Source organism: Setaria italica, chromosome VIII, assembly GCF_000263155.2.
Source record: "Setaria italica strain Yugu1 chromosome VIII, Setaria_italica_v2.0, whole genome shotgun sequence".
Taxonomy (NCBI): domain Eukaryota; kingdom Viridiplantae; phylum Streptophyta; class Magnoliopsida; order Poales; family Poaceae; genus Setaria; species Setaria italica.
Window position 1 is genome coordinate 35,295,937 of NC_028457.1, and position 15,477 is coordinate 35,311,413.

The window sequence follows — 15,477 nt, forward strand, 5'->3', positions numbered from 1 at the left end:
AGCAGGCGAAGAGGACAATAAGATGGATTTGTCTTTTATTTTCTTTAATATCTGCTGGTGACGAGCCGAAGGAACCATGTCATGTGACAAGCTCGTTGAACCGGTTTCCCATGGGCTCAAACCATCTTAACCTGAAAACTCTTATCGGTGTGAAACCAAACCGGCCCAAACAATCAGCACCAAGTGGCCAACCCATCGAGCAAGGCCGAAACCACTCCTACGTTTTACAGACCAAATACCCTGTTCGATCACGCGCACGCGAACTAGTCAGCCCGGGACAGCACAGTCGAACGAATCGGTCCAAGTGAGATTACAAACAGGTTAATATGTAGGGGAGTCTACCTTCGGTTATTGGATCATCAAACGAAAACTCATTTAAGAAATAAACGAATGAACGCAAACACCAATCGGATTCTTTCATCTTAGTTCATCTTAGCAGCACGCATCCAACAACTATTATGGTTCATTTTACGACTACAATATGGGCATATGGCCGAATGCAATGGCCAAAAATAGAACTTCATCAAACTAAGATAAAAACAAAAATAGAGTTCTAACTTCCTCAAACTAAGATAAAAACAACCAGTGTGGCGTGACTCCAACTCTAGCATAATTCTAACTTCATCTGTCCATACTGCTCAGCAGCGAACCTGTCCTCGGGTAGAATACCTGGCTCAAGCCAAACTTCATCCGTCATACTGCTCCGCAGCAAACTTGCCCTCGGGGTAGAACACGGCCACCACCTGGTTCCCGCCAAACTTCCTCCCGTGCATGCCCGTCTTCGCCTTGGTCGATCCGTCCACATCTGCATATTCCAAAAACACCTGCAGCACAAGTTCATGGATCGGGGTTGAAGTTCAATTAGTGCAATCCAAATGCTATGCTTACGTTGAGACTAAATAAGAACTCACCTTCCCAACTCCAGCAGCAGGAGCCCCGCTGGGGTCAGGCCGTGGGATTACAACTTTCACCAAGTTACCTGTCCAAGTGTTAGTGAGTACATCCATAGGCAGAGGGTAATAATAATATAATAATATACATGATTAATCAAACTCAAAAGAAAGTGTGTCTTCTGTAGGTTAAGGCCCGATTGCCAATATTGCATAGGGTCGGACTATAAAACACTCTGCAATGGCATTATGTGGGACTACAAAAAAGACACACAAAAAGACAAACACACAAAAGGAAACCAGTTCAGTAACTGAGGGAAGGCAATCAAAACAATTATAGAACAGAATATAAGAGGTCAAAACAAGGAGGGGACAGAAGTCCAGGGTTTCATGCGGCATACCATATTTGCGTCCTTCTTCCCTCATGTCCTCCACAATGTCCTCATATTCCTCATCATCTCTCAGTTCATCTGCTGTGACTACCTGTGTCAGACATACGACTTTTGTTGGAAGGGCACCTCCAACTTGGTACACGAGTTTCTGTTCAAAGATTGCAGTCAGAAATTGAACAACAACAATCGTTACATAAAAGATGTATCTTTAATAAAGTAAGTCTAAATAGAAAGCCTGCTTGTACCTGCATTTGCACCTGTTGTTGTGCCTGCAACAGGATACTTTCCTGCTCTGGTCTAGGCTGAGCAGCTCCTTGGTTCGCCCGCCTAACAGTAAGGGTCTTGTCTCCCATCTTGATACCGTTAAGAGCAGCACAGGCAATGTCGGTAACAGTAAGATCCTGGTACACACAGAAAGCATAGCCCTTCGAGTTACCAGTTTCCCTATCCTTCACAAGATCAAATCCCCGCAGAGGACCAAAGGACTCAAGCAACTCCCGCACTTGGGCCTCAGTGAAGTAATAGGGGAGACCACCCACAAAAATGCGATCAGGACCTTCTAATCCTCCAGCAGAGCCAGGCGTTAAGCCAACAGCAGCAAGATTAAGATTGGGATTTGGTTGGCTTGGGCCAAGCGCAGCTGCTAAGGAAGGATTATAGTCCGTCGGCCTTCTGACCTTCACTGGTGCTCCCTCGAACATTATGCCATCTAAGGCCATTGCATTGCTTGCTTCCTCCACAGATCTCATCTCAACAAAAGCAAATTTCTTGTCATGGTTTATGTAGACATTAAGAACAGCATCACCTGGACCAGCAGTGTTTCCTCCAATAGCTGCCATAACTCCATTGAAGAATATGGCAACAGTCTGCATGAAACAATACAAAACTGGTAAATATGGAAGACAAAAAGAGAAACTAGTAAAAAGAAAATTAATCTAAGTACTTACCTGCTCATTAGCAGTTGGAGGAAGTCCACCAACATACACACGCCGAGCATGTCGAGTAGCCTGTTGTGTCATGGCTTGAGGTTGAATAAGGGGGTTCATCTGATGAAAAGGCAAGTCAAAATTAGGAATCAAAAAATCTAATAATTAAAGATTGAATTCCATTACCAGATCATGACAAAAAGGACCAATCATAGTATAAGCTTCTAGTTAAGCAACCGTGAAAGGAAACCTACCGGTCCCATTAATAAGTTTGGAAACATCCCTGGTATAGGAGTGACTACAGGCAGCTGACCTGCAATTCAAAGAAAGCTGTTACGATAAAGAAAACAAAATTTGAGCATCACACAATGAATACACACCCACCATTGCTACGAAGCTTAGTTAAATTTGCCACATTTCACAAGAGGAACAGGGTAGTATATTGTTTTTAGAAAATTACTGAAATATTAGATCTGAAACTATCAAAATATAATACATGTGGATATGGAGACGAACAAGATATCAAACCAGAGTGTCCTCGTACATTAAAGCTACAGTAGCCAGCTCATTCCATTGGCAGCAGATTGGACAAAGCAGCCCAAGATTGCCTTCTAAACCATACACATACACAACAACAAAGCAAACACCAAGAACAGACAAGAAAATTTTGCTCAGATTCAATTACATTCATAATAAAATTTTAAGAACAAAATACACAGGTCTTCTGTACAAAAAAAAATCAACAGAATCTAACAAAGCCTAAACAGAAGGTGCCAGATGGGACAAATTCCAAGAGCTCAAGCATACATTCTGGAGACAAGCCAGAAAAGTATCCTACTCCTTAAAGATTCTTAGGCATAAAAGAATAATAAGAATGAGGCTATACTTTGCATCGCTAAAGCCACCAGTTTAGACTGAATTTGGCACTGCTAAGAAAGTTGAAAGAACAATAAACTTAACATTTTTTTTATTAATGTGCATGCAATTATCGAAAGTCCACCAGTGGCAACTCCAATCATAGATAAATATATGTAAAAAGCAAATTACACTACAGAACTATGATAACATACCAGGAACAGCACCAGCAGTAACTATAGGCATCGTCTGTTGCAGCGGTCCTTGATCAAATCCACTCACACGCTTGCTGTTTAAAAGAACAGATGTTAGCAAGTAGTTAAAAGAAAACAGGTTGCAGGCACTCCCCTTCGCTTTTAAATATATTAAGTTCAGGACAAGCTAATTAAATAAAACATGGACTAATTAACTTTTCAGTTTAAAATGGAGTAGATAGTACAATAAAACAACAGACCATGTTTAAAAAGAATAAATCATGTCAAAATAAATACACATTTACTCAAGTTAAAATTTGATAGGAAGGAATCAATGCATAGCGATTCAGAAATGCACATTTTGCAGTGAGTTTTCAATATGCAAAACCAAAAGACAACAATTAGCTATGGAAAGAGCATTTATACATAGAAGGCATCAAAGCACAAGATGAGTTGTCTATTCAAAAACCTCTAAAGGCACCGACAAAAGAAATCAAACTAAAAACATGTAGTGAGAGAGAGAGAGCATCCAATTACATACCTCTTTGAACGAGAGCGTGAACGAGATCTAGATCTACGGTCACGGTCACGACTCTTGGACGGAGAGCGGGAGCGGGATCGATGCCTACGGTGGCCATCTCTGTCACGATCTCTTCTCCTGCATTATGATCCATACATCAGATTTCTGCTGCAACTAAGTGCCTTTTGTTTTTGCAACAATGTTTATTATAAAGAAACATATATCCTCTTTTTCATTCAAATTATTTTTTTTGACTGAATGGTTTTGTCATCAGTTTATGAAGACCCAGGTTTCCAGAATATAGCTGGCCAAAAAATTTCAGCAGTTTTCTGACTAAAGAAAGTGAAACAATTAACAAAAAAAAATACATCACAAGTAGATGACTATTGAACAGCAAATTGTTGCAGTGACTCAGATTTTCACTATATAAGATTTTCTCTAGAAAACGCAGGAGAACTGTGTCTCACTGCAATAGGAGGAATATAGATTGGTTTGCATCTGCACTAGTAGTTTTTCACTACATTAGGTTGCTTAGAAATATCAATACAATACAGTGAATTAGCATGTTATACAGTTTCAGAAGATTATTATGAGGTAAACCTAGATTGCACAGGCACAAGTTTCGAAATCTCCTGAACATAGCCTATCAAGTTAGGTGGCTAGCCGATTGCGCAATCATCAATTCAGTAAACAAAGTTCAAAACTAGCAAAAAATAACTCAGAAGACAAAAGCTGAAAATGCAAAACTAAATTACACAAATAATTGACCCATTACCTTTCAGAATCAAGGCTCCTGTGACGGTCACGATCATCACGGTGGCGGTCACGATCATGAGAACGATCGCGGTGTTCCCTTTTCTCGCTGCGCTCGCGGCGATCCCTGTGGTGGCGATCACGATCTCGGTCCCTGTCACCTCTTTCACGGTCCTTATCCCTGTCGCGGTCCCTCTCCCTATCTCGGCCACGGTCCCTGTCGCGCTCCCTGTCCTTGCCCTTATCACGGTCTCTGTCCCTTTCTCGGGATTTTGAGGAACCACTGTCATGTGACTGTGTCTCGTGCTAACAAAAGTTAAGAATACAATCAGCCCAGTATATCCAAAGGAAATAACAGTAAAACATGTTGCTAAGCATGTACAAAGGCTGACAGAGATTGATATTTTCGCATGAATCCACAAGCAGCTGCTAATCCAATTGGAGGTTACAACCTACCATGCAGTAGCTGAACAAAATGTCAGCAATCAAATGCCAACATGTGACTTATTTTGTATTCTACCCAGTGGGGCATGATCAGCAAAATATGAATTATTAAACTTAAAAACTAAGATTGCAGAATAAGAACAATACAAACTATAACGAGCATGGTAAAAGTTTGTAAAATTAGCCTCCTCCTGCCACCAATCTCAGGACTGACGGGAACAGAAGATTTCGTATAGAAACGATCCCATCCAAGTCACTAGACCTAAAGAGGCTCATTCCAACCAATAACTCGTACAGAGCCCAAATTATCCCCCTATTTTTAGTTGCACTATTTGTATTATTACTCAATTGGAAGCAAATCACCAACAACCACAATAAGAAATCAGGTTGGCAATAATAACCACCGCGCTACATTAGACTCCGGGAACATAACGCCCCAACCGAACCAATCTAACCCGAGACATCGGACCTAGCCCAACGCGACCCCCTCGCGCCAGCATCAAATACGAAAAATCACGCATTCCGCCGCACACCCTCCCGCAACCTAGCGGTTTCTACCAACTACGAGCCACAGGCATGGTAGCAAATCAGATCGGGGCCACGCGCGCACGAACCTGGGGCTGGGAGTTGCGGCCGTCGGCGTGGTCGGAGAACCCGGTGGGCTTGGCTCCGGCGGGCGGCGAGCCCCCCGCGGCCGGGGGAGCGGCGCCGTACTCGGCCTGGGCGTAGGCACCAGCCGCGTCCGCCCCGGAGACGGGGCCGCCGTTGCCCTCGTAGCGCTCGTCGTACTCGGCCATCCCCCGGCGACGCGGCGGCGGGCTCGGGATGGGGAATTTTTCTAATTCTAGCTAGGGTTTGGTAGGTTAGTTGGGCCGGGAGGCGGATTTGGAAGGAGGAGCACGCGAGGGGGGGGAGGGGGGTCTGGTTATATACGAGGCGCGCGCGGGTTCGTGGCGGTTTGCGGTGGAGGCGGCGGGTCACTGACTGGCTCGTGGGCACGGTGGTGTTCGATGCGATCTGTCACTGGCAGGTGGGGCCGGGGAGCGTTGGAGTTCGTGGCGGTTTCAGTGTTCGACGGCAAGTGCTTTTTTGGGCTTTCTCAAAAAAAAAAAAGTGCTTTGTTGGGCTTTGCGTCTTGGGCTCTAGCGGGCTGGCGCGCTCGGCTTGCCTCTCAAATCATCATCAGTCGAACTGTTCGCGGACCGGGAACAAAGCCCGTGTGGCGCCCGCACGATTTTCGGCTCCGGCGCGAAATATATTGGGCTAGTTTGGGCCTTATTTTGTTTTAGGTGGCCATAACATTCTTTTCCTCAAAACAAACAATGTTTTCTTAGTTAGAAAGCCAGTTCAGCCCATGAAACTTTGGCAAGTGCTGGGTACAATCCAAGAACGGGTTGGGCTGTTTCCAGCATTACGGCCTATGAAATGTGCCACTTTGTTTTTTCTTTTTCTTACTATACGCAAATGTGGCCGTATAAGTGATGTAGGTAACACTTTTCTGGGTTTTTTAGAACAACAGTACAAGTTTAGAATTTTTATTTTGTTACCATGTATTGAGTATTTTTAACTAAGTTTTCCAATTATGTGATGATTTGTTTTACTTGAGATTATTTTCATAATTTATTGTTCCTCTAACCCAGTTAGATTGTTCAGTGCCACTTTTTTAAATTTTTTGTGCCGTATTTTTATTTGTTTGAGCGGTGCATAATACTCAACCATGACGTGTTTCAATACACCGGGAACACCCTCCCCACCTACATCGTGTGTATGGTTTAATTCAAGTTTTCGCGGCTGACCCCAAAAAAAATCATGGTAGCATCTTTTCTATTTTTTTTTAAAAAAAGATCCTGAACTAAGAGAATACAAAATGTTATAGAGGCAACTGTGTCTGGATAAAGTAATTCGACAAGTTCAGAGCCAAAACGTGAAACAAAAAAGGCGTCAATTTGCACAGCAATTTGTGCAAACTGTCGGGTAACATAAAAACAACAAGATACTAGCAATCTAGCACTCATCTTCTCAAGAACCGCTGCACCGCCTCGGTCACTAGCTAGTGATGATCGAAGCCATCAAAGATCACTTGGCGAAGAGCACGTCCATGTCCTCGAGGCTCCTGCCCCTCGTCTCCGGCATCCGCGCGTACACGAACACACACGCGGCCGCCGCCACCCCGGCGTACAGGAAGAAGCACCCGGGCATGGTGATCGCGTCCGCCAGCGAGATGAACGTCATGCTCACCAGCGCGCACGTCAGCCGGTTCACCGCCATGCCCAGGCTCGCCCCCTGCGCCCGCAGCCGCAGCGGCATGATCTCGGCGCTGTACGTGCCGGCCAGCGGCCCGAACCCGATCGAGAACGCCGCTATGAACGCTAGCACTGACGCGATGGTGGCCGCCATGCTCACCGGCGAGGTCGAGCCAACACAGAGCGCCGTCCCCAGCGACGCCATCGACGCGGCCACGCCGGCCGTGCTGGCGAGGAGGAGCGGCCGCCGGCCGACGCCGTCGGAGAGGAGCGACGCCACGAGGACAAAGCACATCTTGACGACTCCGATTCCCACGGTGGCGCCGAGGACGGCGTCGTTCGACGACATGCCGGCCTTCCGGAACACCAGCGGGCTGTAGAGCACGATGGCGTCGATGCCGGAGGCCTGCTGGAAGAAGTGCACGCCGACGACGCAGATGAGCATCCGGCGCACGCTCGCCGACGGGCGGAGGAGGAGCTCCTTCCAGACGTCGCCGCCGCCGCCGTCGTTGGCCTGTGGCTGCTCCTTGAAGACGGCCTGCTTGATCTCCTCGAGGCGGAGGTCGGCTTCGGCGGGCGTGTCGGAGGTGCGCAAGAGCACGGCGCGCGCGTCGGCGTGGCGCCCGCGCATCGCGAGCCACCGCGGCGACTCCGGCATGGCAAGCACGCCGGCGGCCAGAAGCACCGGCGGGAGCACTCCGGCGGCGTACATGACGCGCCAACCGAGGTGCACCGGCAAGCTGGCGAAGGCGTAGTTCGACACGTAGCTGAGGAGCAAGCCGAGGCTGATGAACAGCTGCGCGACCACACCAACCACGTTAAGTTAAAGATCACAGCAAGAAGGATGTTCATAGTTCAAACACATACGTCGAGGAAGGACGACAAGAATCCGCGCATGGACGGCGGCGAGATCTCGGCGTTGTAGACGGAGGTGACGACGATGGAGAACCCGGACCCGACGCTGGTGACGCATCGCGCGAACATGAGCGCGGGGAAGCTGCCGCCGAGCGCCATGGCGAGCGCGCCGGCCATGAGGGAGACGTTGGCGAGCACGAGCGTGCCGCGGCGGCCGAGGACGTCGGCCGCCCATCCGGCGGCGAGGATGGACGCGAGCATGAACACGTTGATGGAGCCCGCGAGCACCTCGATCTGCGCGTCCGAGAGGCCCAGGTCCTCCCGGATGAACAGCTGCGCGCCGCTCATCAGCGCCAGGTTGTAGCCCATGAGGATGGTGGTCATGGAGGCCAGCGTGGCGCAGCCGAAGGCGTACATGTTACGGCGCGGCGGCTCGTCGCCGGCCTTCGTCGTCGTTGTCGGAGAGGGGAGCAGCGGCACGGCCGCGGTATCGTCGGCGTGCGCCATGGTTTTGCCACCGCCACGCGCCGGCAAGGTCTTGGACTCTTGGAAGAGCGATGGATCCTTGCAAAAGTTGTGATGTGATGAAAAGTTGTGGAATGTTGTATCGTTGTGTTGCTTTTAAAAGGCTTCCTGGCAGAAGGTTCACATGCATCGATCTAAGCTCGTCGTTCTTTCTTCAGTAAATCTCTTTGTTTGCACCACACATGGATCCAAATCGAGAACAGTGATCAAATTACAAGTTCTTGTCTAGAAAAATGAGAATTTACCTACAATCTGTTAAAAGTTTACAATACAAATGGGCATCAATTTATCTGTACAAGTGAAAGCTATGCTCAGGAGCCATGATTGATGTCGAGAGAGAGATCTGGCCAGTGGCCACACATGCTTGGATGCCGCGCAAGCCGACGAGCAAGTCAGCCTGTCAAAGCCTCAGTCTTTAGTGAGACGCTTCGCTACACTGATGGGATCGATATTTTGTTCCTTGTGTTCGTCTGGTACTCTCTAGTCGAGCTCATGAAAACGACAAGCGATTGCTACCTAACATGAGAGACGCCGTGGCCTAGATGCTCTGGTTCTCGTAGGATTAGAAAATAGATGAATGCATGGCAAATTCTTTTTAAGAATACTTTTCAAGTATCATGCCTACAAATAATCCTACAACCCTCCTAATGCCGTCATGCAAAGCATTTGCCAAAATTACCAGTTGAGTTAGCATGTGAGATAGATCCATGTGGGACACAACATGCACATAAAAGCAATGATAAACCCTATAGCCAGATGTAGGGAAGTTAGATGAGACTTGGGAAAGTGGAAAACTAGACATTTCCTGATAAATATGAAGCAAAATGTTCAAGTGAATTTTTTTTTACAAACTATAATTACATGAAATTTTGTCACAAGACGAAGATCACACACACCCCCACACAAATATGGCTAGAAGATAGCCAAAAATGCAGTTAAAAGCCGGCTATAGTTAAAAAATCTAGATATCATGCATGGAAGCTAGACAAGACAATATGTCATTGGCGATGTTCTTGGCATCCATTGCGATTCCAGCCAGGCCTCTCTTTGCCAAACCAGCACAATAGAGCCCGTTTTCACCCTTCCAATGATTTGGGAATTCTTTCTTAGGCAATCCATCATTATTCAGCATGCTTTCACCATTCTGCAATAACAAATTACAATGATATATTTGTAAATTCGTTGTAAAACAAATGACACAGACATTCGATTATTTTTTTGCAAGGGAAGACCAAATAATGACATTACTATGTACCTTGAGCCATGTATTTGCAGTGCTTTTATATCCTGTTGCAAATACAATAGCATCAAAAGTGTCTTCGTTTCTATCTTCAAATTCAACAATCTTTCCCTTGATTTTGGAAATGTTTCCAAGCACCTGTAGAGATAAACAAACTCAAATAAGTCACCAAAGAAACTTTATTATATAAAATTTTGTCATATGAGGAAATAGTCTCACTTTGATGGTTCCTTTCTTAATTAAACCAACTGTCCCAACATCAATCACAGCAGATCTACCAATTTTTTCCTTGAGAAGGAGAGGACCCATTTTAGGTCTCACAATTCCATGCCTTGACAGGTCTCCAAACACATAATTTGACAACCTCACAAGAAGATCATCTACAACATTCACCGGTGTATGTTGGACCAATGTCATGCCCAACCGGATTATTTCTTTTGTGGTTACATGTACCTGTAAGAATAAAACATGTCACACATATATATCTTGTAAGAGCACAACAACATACATATGCATAGAGCTTTTGTCTTTCTAGAAGTGTCACCCCATATTTCCTAATGTTTAGGACTATATATGTTCTTTTCCTTAATTTAGAAAAATTGTAACAAATTCAAGATCTTATATTATGAATGCTCCTTTACATCAATTTAAAACTTTATCAAACAATGTAACAGAAGCTCCATGTCTGCTTTTTATTGCAAAAATAATGAACTTACCGGGCTGCGAATAACAATGGATGTGTTGGCACCATGAGACGCAAGGTCATAGGCTATCTCCATTCCAGAGTTGCCACACCCAACCACTAGTACGTTCTTCCCCGAGTAGGTGGCACCTGACTTGTATCTTGATGAGTGGATAGTCTCTCCAGTAAAGCAGTGTAGCCCAGGGATCACAGGAATGTTCTCTGCACTATTCTCACCGCTTGCGACAACAAGGAACCTCGCCATGTACCTAACAGACACGGATGTTTTCATGTCATGAGCCACACCGAGCCAACATCTTCTAGCTTCGTCATATGTGCATGACTCGATGGCAGTGTGGTACTTTGGTCGGATGTTGAAGCACTCAATGTAACTGTCGAGGTACTTCACAAACTGATCCTTTGGGATGTAGGTTGGGGCATCTGCCGGGTACGACATGTGGGGCAACTCGCAAAACTCCTTTGCAAGGTGTAGCTTGAGGCGGTCGTAGGCACGGTTGCGCCACAGGGATGCGCTGCAATACTCACGCTCGACGATTACATAAGGGATGGAGAGTTGTGTGAGGCATGCTGCCGTTGCGAGCCCCGCTGGGCCTGCCCCAACAATGAGGACCATGGTTTGTTCCTCCATTGGGAACAAGCGAACTTTTGAAGCTATGGGGTAGTGGTGTGATGGTAGGCCTTCGAGAATAATGGTTCTTGTTGTTTGCTTGATAGATTGTGAAAGGTGTGCTGAAGAGAGGAGTATATATGTCTTACTTTCACGCGTAGATTGCATTTGACCGAATGGGGATGTGGTTGTTGTCCAATTTGGCAAGTTGTGTTGAAGGACAATGCATAGTATGGATGCTAGCTTGTGTGTGTAACTATGTTGGATGAAATGGTGAACCTTTGAAAAACTTTACATAAATCGTGACTCCGCGTGAGACATCTTAGGCTCCCTTCGGTTGGATTTTTGGGGGCTACTTTTGCTTCCTAAAAGCCAAAAGCCAACCAAAGGGGTGAAAAGCTCATTTTTGGCAGCAGGTGGGGAGGTGCTTCCTCGAGACTTCGATTTTCTCAAGTTCGAAGAAATTACCAACTGCCACTCGTTATGAGCGTACTACTTCATTTCTTTCCCCTATCTCCCAATGTTTTTCGCTTCGTCGACGAATGCCGGGAAGCCACGCAGCTGAACATGCACGCCTTCGCCTGCCACGCTCGCCTCCATGACCACCATCCTCATGGACTACAACCTCGCGCTGATGAGCAGCGCGCAGCTGTTCATCCGGGCGGCCGGGCCTCTCCGATGAGCAGATCGAGGTCCATGAACGGGTACATGCTCGGGTCTGGGTCGCCGACGTGCTGGGCCGTCGTGGAACGTTGGTGGGCGCCAACGTCTTCCTCATGGCCGGCGCGCTCGCCATGTCGCTCGGCGACTGCTACGCGGCGCTCATGGCTGCGCGGTTCGTCAGCGGCGTCGGGTTCTCCGTCGTCGTCGCGCCGGTGTACAACGCCGAGATCTCGCCGGCGTCCGTCCACGCGATTCCACATTGATCTTGAAGCCTTACGTTGGGTTTGTACAGATCTTCGTCAACGCCGGCATCCTGCTTATTAGCTACGTGTCGAACTACGCCTTTGCCGGTCTGCCGGTGCGCATTGGCTGGCGCGTCATGTATGCCGCCGGCGTGCTCCCTCCGGTGTTCCTTGCCGCCGGTGTGCTCGCCATGCCGGAGTCACCGCGGTGGCTCGTTATGTGTGGGCGCCACGGCGAGGCGCGTACGGTGCTGGTGCGGACATCGGACGACGTGGCCGAGGCCGACCTCGGCCTCGAGGAGATCAAGCAGGCCACCGAGGCGCCGGCGCCGCGTGCCGGCCCTGGTGGAGGCGGCGTGTGGACGGAGCTCCTCGTCCGGCCGTTGGCGAGCGTGCGCCGGATCCTCGCGCTTTATGGATCAGCAACATCCTTCAAGAAATTTCATCTATAAATTGTGACCTTTTGTGGAATTATTGAGCAACAGGCAATTCATGTAACCTTTCCTCTTGTTTTCCTCTTTTTTGTGGCCTTAGATTAGATGATCCTTGTAATTTGTATTGCTTCCTACTATAATGAATGGGCAAAGCACTTGCGACTAGTATATGCACACGTAGCTGCAAATTAAACCATGTGTCCAGGTTAGTAGATGAACCCCAATCTATTACGCTGATGACCTACCTGTTATATGTACCAGTAACAACCATGCTGCATGTGCATATGCAGAAGGCCCACGACTAGGGGGGGGGGGGGGGGGCAACCATGCTAATTTTTTAAATTTTATTTGAATTTTAAATTTTAAGTAGAAAATCACTGTCATAGGGGGCCTGGGCCCTGTTCCCCTATCTCCACCACTGCTCGCAAGGAACCCACCACTTGACTGGCTATAAGGATCTGATGGTGGCATCATCATATATGGATAGGGACAGACACACATTTCCTAGAGACATCATCCAGAATGTCGACATTGGCAATGATGATTCTATCCCTATCCGTGGTTCCGAAACTAACATAGAGACATGTGAGATCAAGCCTGAGGAGGAGCTTGAGTTGAACCTGGTCTCCATGAGAGCCATACGCCCCGCTGAGCTGAGCCCGCTATGTTATGGACAGCGAAAATCAGGCGAAAAAAATTGGGTTGGCCTGAGCCCACCTACACAATTAATTTTATTTATTTTTCTACTAAAAGAATAGGAATCCCAAGACCGGTCAAAAAATTGGCCCTACAACGCCATGGGATTGTTGGGGGCATAGATTATAGTTTCAACCCTAAGCGAACTAGGATTTTTTTCTGCCCAACTCAACAAATGCTTAGGTCTCTACGACACAGGTAGCACATGTTTGTGGAATGATGGCGAGACCGCCCCCGAGAACGAACCCATGCATGCATCTGCATCCGAGCGATTGGATCGACGGGGTTGTACGCCCGCTTCAGAGGATGGGTGTGCTGACGCTTCTTATAAACGAGCTTGCCCATCCACATGGAACACCTGAGAACTTATTAGAACGAAATTCGAGGGCTTCACCCTAAGATCGATGACATTGCTCATCATGTTGTTTATGTTCTTTTCTTCAAGATAAGAGGACCGGAGTTGGTTCTCTTTCCTTCAAGAGGGGGGCTCCATTGTTTATATGGTGGTAAGGGGGCTTAAGCCCCCACTAGACCCATATTTCCATAATTCTTACATTTACATAAATTATGTTAATCACATTTCTTCAGAGAAAACCCCTGATTATTTCAGCATGAAAAGAAAATTATAACATGTGGCTAGTTAATACAAAAATATAAAAGAAAAGTCTTCGGTCTCTTGCTGGATGACGGCTTCTTACATTTGATTTGAACATGATATGATATGGCATGCATGCATCGGCTGATTGCATATGACTTGGACATAACATTTATATTTCTTTAACATTTGATTTCACCACTAGCATGATTATCGAATACTAGTGTACCCTTTTGCAGCACGCTTGCCATTTATTTATTTATCTTAGATGGCCGCATATATGGTGACTAACTACTGTATATTAGTACATTACAAACAAAATGCTTGTGCATTGCTATGGTAAAATATCAATTGTGTCTTTTAAACTCAAAGTCTTCAAATTTTTACCACTATTTTTATTGCACTCAATGGATCTCTTCAGATTTGCTAGGAAACCAATATTTTTTGACCTAACGTATTTTCTCTACTCAAATACTCATTACATTTCTGCCTTTTTATTTAAGGAAAAGAGTTGCTACTTGCAAAAATCAATACAAACCATATTGTACCATACGATGACACCGCATCCTTAGTTGTATTCTCTTATTCAAGTGTTAGCGAGGGCTATATTTTACACACGGTATGGTTTAGCGAGCACCGTTGCTGCCTAAACATAGCGTACATGCATTTGTAGGCGTAGACCCGTTTCTCCGTGCAAGTAGCAAGTAGCGCATGCCCGGTCTGCGCCGACGTAGCTCAACATGCAGTAATTCTATCCTCATGCGCAACTTTTCTATTCTACTCTTGTATCTTGTTCCTCGTACATATCTTGTTCTTCTCAAGCCGACAAAAGATCCTTAGAGTTTGGAAAAGAAACAGGTAGCTAGAAATTTTAAAAACACTTATATCTATGGATGTATGGATGTTCTTTGCAAGCCAAGATCTATTTTAGCATGATAACCGGACTTTGTTTCGCAAGAGAGATCACTCCCTTCCCATATGCATGGAGCGTTATCTGTTCCATTGCATTTTCAGACTGGTTGAAGTTTAGCGCATGTTTCTTTTATGTTTTACCTTACCAAAAGTGCTCGCTTCATCTATTAAACGACACAGATGGCATGATCCTAGATGAGGCTATCTCTCTTTGATTGATCGTCGATGCAGAAGCGCAGCAGCTTGGAGATGCTTTGTGCCTGCCGATGCGTCGTTCCACCAAACTCTGAAGAATAATGCACGCCTGCAGCAACTGAAGACGAGCAAAGAGTGCTAGCTTGCTTTGCTTCTTCAGAGCAGCACGCGCGAATGCTCGTCTAATAAGAGGAACCAACTCGTCAGGGTCCTTGTCTCCCTCTCCTCGTTGTTCAGATGCATCTCCTACAGATCACACCGCTGTCGGCCTTGCAGACCGTTCTGGGGTAGTAAGCGTCGACGGACACGACAAGGCGGCCGGCCGGCACGAGTTCCTGCAATTAATCCGTCAGAGATATGCAGCGCGCGCGCGGCTCATTCCGACATGGACCAAGACACAAACTTTGACTACGGAAGGCACATCATTTATGTCTAAGAAAGTATGTGAGTTTGCTGGCTCTTATATTGTTTAGTTGCCAAAGTTGGGAGGTGACAAATTACTGTTACAGCACTGTAGCACACTGTAGCATTTCGTGTGTATTTGTGAATTATTGTCCAAACATTGACTAATTAGGCTTAAAAGATTCGTCTCG

General features: G+C 46.5%; 3 protein-coding genes and 1 pseudogene across 4 annotated transcripts; 1 reads left to right on the plus strand and 3 right to left on the minus strand.

Annotated features, from left to right (window-relative positions):
* Positions 1-391: 391 nt before the first annotated feature.
* LOC101757002 (splicing factor U2af large subunit A) lies at positions 392-5,877 on the minus strand. 2 transcript variants are annotated; one of them, XR_001164758.3, is made up of 10 exons: positions 5,589-5,877; positions 4,553-4,836; positions 3,799-3,915; positions 3,279-3,352; positions 2,463-2,521; positions 2,230-2,328; positions 1,528-2,148; positions 1,292-1,430; positions 912-1,147; positions 392-824 (listed from the first exon to the last, which is right to left on the minus strand). XR_001164758.3 is itself a non-coding variant. In XM_004979736.4 (10 exons), the coding sequence occupies exons 1-10, from the start codon at positions 5,769-5,771 to the stop codon at positions 687-689; spliced, it is 1,782 nt and encodes a 593-aa protein (XP_004979793.1). In that variant the 5' UTR covers positions 5,772-5,876; the 3' UTR covers positions 392-686. The 2 variants fall into 2 exon arrangements, 1 of the variants encoding a protein (XP_004979793.1); XM_004979736.4 differs by having other exon boundaries at positions 912-979; positions 5,589-5,876.
* An 898-nt stretch (positions 5,878-6,775) lies between these two features.
* LOC101757402 (polyol transporter 5) lies at positions 6,776-8,745 on the minus strand. Its single transcript, XM_004979737.4, has 2 exons — positions 8,085-8,745; positions 6,776-8,013 (listed from the first exon to the last, which is right to left on the minus strand). The coding sequence occupies exons 1-2, from the start codon at positions 8,577-8,579 to the stop codon at positions 7,051-7,053; spliced, it is 1,458 nt and encodes a 485-aa protein (XP_004979794.1). The 5' UTR covers positions 8,580-8,745; the 3' UTR covers positions 6,776-7,050.
* Positions 8,746-9,558: 813 nt separating this feature from the next.
* On the minus strand, positions 9,559-11,168 carry LOC101755520 (probable indole-3-pyruvate monooxygenase YUCCA10). The gene is made up of 4 exons (XM_004980729.1): positions 10,554-11,168; positions 10,057-10,290; positions 9,853-9,975; positions 9,559-9,741 (listed from the first exon to the last, which is right to left on the minus strand). The coding sequence occupies exons 1-4, from the start codon at positions 11,166-11,168 to the stop codon at positions 9,559-9,561; spliced, it is 1,155 nt and encodes a 384-aa protein (XP_004980786.1).
* A 546-nt stretch (positions 11,169-11,714) lies between these two features.
* On the plus strand, positions 11,715-12,582 carry LOC105914994 (annotated as a pseudogene).
* The last annotated feature ends 2,895 nt before the right edge of the window (positions 12,583-15,477 follow it).

Bases quoted from the DNA above. Each gene is read 5' to 3' on its own strand.
- LOC101757002 (XM_004979736.4), bottom strand. From the start codon at position 5,771: ATGGCCGAGTACGACGAGCGCTACGAGGGCAACGGCGGCCCCGTCTCC. The intron at 2,522-3,278 runs GTATGTTATCAT...TTTGAATTGCAG, and splicing joins TACTGCTGGTGCTGTTCCTG to GTCAGCTGCCTGTAGTCACT. The intron at 1,431-1,527 runs GTACAAGCAGGC...ATCTTTGAACAG, and splicing joins AACAACAGGTGCAAATGCAG to AAACTCGTGTACCAAGTTGG.
- LOC101757402 (XM_004979737.4), bottom strand. From the start codon at position 8,579: ATGGCGCACGCCGACGATACCGCGGCCGTGCCGCTGCTCCCCTCTCCG. The intron at 8,014-8,084 runs GTATGTGTTTGA...GTGGTCGCGCAG, and splicing joins TCTTGTCGTCCTTCCTCGAC to CTGTTCATCAGCCTCGGCTT.
- LOC101755520 (XM_004980729.1), bottom strand. From the start codon at position 11,168: ATGGAGGAACAAACCATGGTCCTCATTGTTGGGGCAGGCCCAGCGGGG. The intron at 10,291-10,553 runs GTAAGTTCATTA...TTATTCTTACAG, and splicing joins CCATTGTTATTCGCAGCCCG to GTACATGTAACCACAAAAGA. The intron at 9,976-10,056 runs GTGAGACTATTT...TTATCTCTACAG, and splicing joins TTAAGAAAGGAACCATCAAA to GTGCTTGGAAACATTTCCAA.